This window comes from Sander lucioperca, chromosome 8 (assembly GCF_008315115.2).
Source record: "Sander lucioperca isolate FBNREF2018 chromosome 8, SLUC_FBN_1.2, whole genome shotgun sequence".
NCBI classification, from domain to species: domain Eukaryota; kingdom Metazoa; phylum Chordata; class Actinopteri; order Perciformes; family Percidae; genus Sander; species Sander lucioperca.
The window spans coordinates 19,129,472-19,133,914 of record NC_050180.1 but is presented as its reverse complement, the minus strand read 5'-3'; the positions used below and the strand labels follow the sequence as shown (position 1 = coordinate 19,133,914).

Sequence of the window (4,443 nt, the reverse complement as noted above, 5' to 3'; positions counted from 1 at the left end):
TCCATTTTTGGTGAACTATTTGCTCCCTGAAATACAAAGAACCTCACTGAAGTTTCGACCTTAAATCAAAGATATTGTCATGACTTCTTGGAAATGTTTTTAGTGATGCAGCTGAGCAATACAATAGAATAATAAACAAAGTGGTAACTTTTTATCAATAAAAATATCTCCCACTTTTATAGCACACACACACTCCTTGAAAAATGAAAGTAACACACCGAATACACCAATTTTGAAGAGCAATTAAAAAAAAAAAAAAAAAAAAAATTTCACAATTCAATAGATAGTGGCTTTAACATGGATGCTCAGTCATTCACATCATGTTGTAATTAACAATTGTTTGTCAGAAGCTTCTGGGTTTGCTGTTTTGGAGATGTTCAAAACCGATAAGATCTCTTACATGAGTGGGTAAAAAATGATGTATGAGTTTGGGACAGTTCAGTTTCATTGCACTTAGTCTACTACTTCCAGATACTGTGCTAACGTCACAACGTTTCAGGAATCTATTTGTAGCGTACACATACACCTACTACACCAATTTTGTTGACACATTTTACTGCAAACAAAAGTGTATGCCAACAAAATTATATTAAATATGCTATAATATGAGAGTGTCATACAGGTCATAGTGTAACTACTATGGTGTATGTGAGAAGCTCCAGTTTTCTCTGACTAACTGATTCCAGATAATGTGCTAATGTCATGACACTTCATATCATACTGAAGAACTACAACTTCTACTCCTGAGGTTGAGTTCCTTCTGTAAAGAGGTCAAATGGGACGCAACTTTGTCTTCTCGAGGAAGGGACACCACAGTTGTGTTCAGCCTTGAGGTTACCTCAAAGGTGAGGCAAAAGAATGTGGGGGGCTTCACAACCAGCTGCTGTTTACTGTGAATGTTTTTTTTCTTCATTTTATCACAGTTTCTTCATTGAAGATCAAGATTTAATTAACAGACACTTTCTCCTGTTTGTGATATTATCTACGAGTCCTGCATCTTGCAATAGCCAGAATCAACTTCTCGTTTCACTTTACCCCATGAGCACATAATCGTCTGCACATTCGTCTTTAGATGAGCACTCAGACACAGTTTCAGGTTGAAGGGCTGCTGGGACATGAACCGTAGCATAGTCACAATCATCGTCAGTTGTAGCTCTGGTTCTACTTGATCCTCTGGCTGAGCTGTGGTCTATAGAGGCATACGTTACATCCTCGTTAGGCTGTCATGAGATAATACACAGAGTTAGATATCATTCCTCAACATTATTAATTATACTTGTTTTATATAGCGCTGCTGCTACCAGCATGTTTTATTTATGTGGGTAGTGGTTATGACTTCCTGCAGATGAAATAAACAGCCTCACAGTTTCATTTACAGCACAGGGCACACACTAATGTCCACCCAGTATGTAAATCTAACAAGGCAACACCTCTGACAAGGCTGTCATAAAAGCACAGGGAACACACTGATGTCCCATGAAAAGCTGGAACTGATAACTATGAAAATGTATGCTCAACAAAAATAGACCTGACATTGATATGGGCAGGTCTACCTTGTTATCTGTGCTGCTTTTTCTATCTGGTGCAGAATTCCCTAAAAGAGAAAATGCAAATATTTTAAAATAAGCAAAAACCATACATTACAAATATACTATAAATGCCATTATACGTGTAGTTTTACCTTTCCTTTTCTTCTTTATCCTGTCAGTAGAACAAATTGAAATGAAGAGACCACAATAAGGACACAATCATCCAGAGCATTAAACAGAAAAATAAAACCCATTAGTGTGTGATAAATAAAATGACTGAAAATGTTAATCGACTTCCACTTAGCAGGTAATAATGTCTTTTATATCATACAATATCATGAAACATCATGTCAAACATCAAATCATTTCGGCAACAGCTTTTTTAAGAGGTGTAGGTTTTACCCCACAGCAGTGTTTCCTTGACAGCTTAACAGATGACAATGTGCACTTCAACAGGAAACACTTTACACAACCCACATCTGTCGATGACCAACTGTTTATAAACCACACTTGAACTTATAGAACTTTGCATGCTTCTCGGTCAATATCTCACATCATGTTATAACAAATGTACACTTTAATACACTGTACTGCACTGCCAATTCTTTATGTTTGACGCTGGCTGGAACTGAGTCTGTTCTTATCCTGTAAGCACTATTTCCTTACTGAAGCAAATGCAGAAGCTGCTTGGCATGGGGCCAAATGCAACATTGTTTAAATGGTCTTGCCCATATTTTCTACTAAATTGTTCACTCTTGTTTGAAAGTTTTCTGTATATACAGTATGCAGCCCTTTCAGGAAAGCTTTAGAGCGTAATTATCCGCTGCTGAAAAATTGTTTTGTGGCATCTGCAAGTGCCCTTTATGTGAATCGAAAGGATGACTACTTACCCTGAAGTGCAGTTTCCCATGATGTGCCCACAGAATTTTGAATGTACCCAATGTAATTGTTAGCAGGTGGAAAGTACCAGTGCTTGGTCGCAACCCTAAGCTTGCTTGACACTGCAGTAGACACTGATCTCACTGATCTCACTGCTGCTGCACACAGGCCAGAAAAAAAGAGGGAGAGAGAGAGAGAGAGACAGAGAGAGAGAGAGAGAGAGAGAGAGAGAGAGAGAGCACACAACAGTCTATTTGTGTGCTATCTTGATTTCCTGTGCATGATTGTACACAACACCACACACCACACAACATTAATGTTAATGCACACACAAGTGCATTAACATTAATGTTGTAGGGGAAAACCTCAAATACAAGGATTATTTCACCTGAATAAAAACACACACACACACACACACACACACACACACACACACAAACACACACACACACACACACACACACACACACACACACACACACACAAAATGTAAAGAACATAGTCCAGCAATTTTTACAAAATAAATTATCCCAATAAAAACTGTTGGCGGTGATGCCAGAAGTTGTCAAGACTTGATTCTAGAAACTGAAAGATGTCAATTTTTTTGTCTTAGCAGAAGATATCACAAAACATCTGCAAGTTACGAAACTATCTGCATTGCTAGATATTGCAGGGGTGAGTATACTGTATCTGCAGCAAGCTGACCCTGTCAAAGTGTAATGTTTGCATGATTGCTCTTGTTTGTCTCATTTGCATGACTGTGCAAATGTTCTTGATGTTGAATGAGGAAGTCACTGACCTTTTCTCAACTTTGGTGGAAAGTCCAGTTTACTTTACAAACTGCATCATTGTTAAGAGTAGGCAAATATACCTCTATGAATGTAATGATCATTCACAGATATTTCTGTAATATGCAAAATGCAGTATTGGAAAGTCTCAAAAGGCAACTCAAAACTAACATGATTCACTACTGAAAGTTTTGTTAATTTCTGTTGACAAATATCAGTTTTATGAGATTATAATTTACACTGTACTGTATATTGCACACATCCATCATTGAGTCCATCCTCACATCCTCCATCACCATCTGGTACGCTGCTGCCACTGCCAAGGACAAGGGCAGGCTGCAGCGTGTCATTCGGTCTGCAGAGAAGGTGATTGGCTGCAATCTGCCGCCGCTCCAGGACCTATACGCCACCAGGACTCTGAAGCGTGCTGGAAAGATTGTGGCTGATCCCTCCCAACCCAGCCACAAACTCTTTGAGTCACTCAACTCTGGCAGGAGTCTGAGGTCCATCAGGACCAAAACCTCACGCCACAAGTAGGGATGGGCGATACCACACTTTTAGGATTCGATACGATACCGATACTTTTTCTTGCATTTTCATCGATATCGATACCGTTAATTTCTTATTGCCAATTTTTGTCAGTAAAAATATTATTACATTTAAGACAAGACAAATACAGACCATTTATACAAAATGTATTATGGTCAATACATAATAAAATTAAAATTAAAATAAATAACATAAATATGAATGAAATAAATTAAATATGAACAAAAACATACACATTTTCAGGCCCTTGGCTGTGTCGCTGTCGGCTGTGTCGCACGTTGACGCTCATTCGCTCGTCTCCTGTCACGTGACATGGGCCAGCTCAATACGCCGCCAGGTACAGGGGTGTCCCGGCACATAGTCATTTAAGTAAGTAATCTAAAACAGCTGAAAGTAATGCATACACCCCCAATTATTATTTTTTAGTTTATATCGATATTTTTTTAAGGAAATCGATGCCAAATGAGTAGCGTGAGTATATCGATCTATCGATACCACAGGATCGATACGCCCATCCCTAGCCACAAGAACAGTTTTTTCCAATCCGCCACTAGCCTTATCAACAAGGCCCGGAAACCCACCCTGACACTCTCCGCACTCCCCCTATGGCTCTACATGCCACTGTACTTACTACTAAGTAAAGTAAAGTAAAGTACTAACTACTAATACTTACTCTGCTGTGCTTCTCTTCTTATTTT

The 4,443-nt window shown here is 38.8% G+C and overlaps 1 protein-coding gene across 1 annotated transcript; it reads right to left on the bottom strand.

Annotated features, from left to right (window-relative positions):
* Positions 1-84: 84 nt before the first annotated feature.
* Positions 85-2,582, bottom strand: si:ch211-214p13.7. The gene is made up of 4 exons (XM_036004538.1): positions 2,420-2,582; positions 1,682-1,701; positions 1,554-1,594; positions 85-1,220 (listed from the first exon to the last, which is right to left on the bottom strand). Exons 1-4 carry the CDS (start codon positions 2,437-2,439, stop codon positions 1,032-1,034), a joined length of 270 nt encoding a protein of 89 aa, XP_035860431.1. The 5' UTR covers positions 2,440-2,582; the 3' UTR covers positions 85-1,031.
* Positions 2,583-4,443: the final 1,861 nt, after the last annotated feature.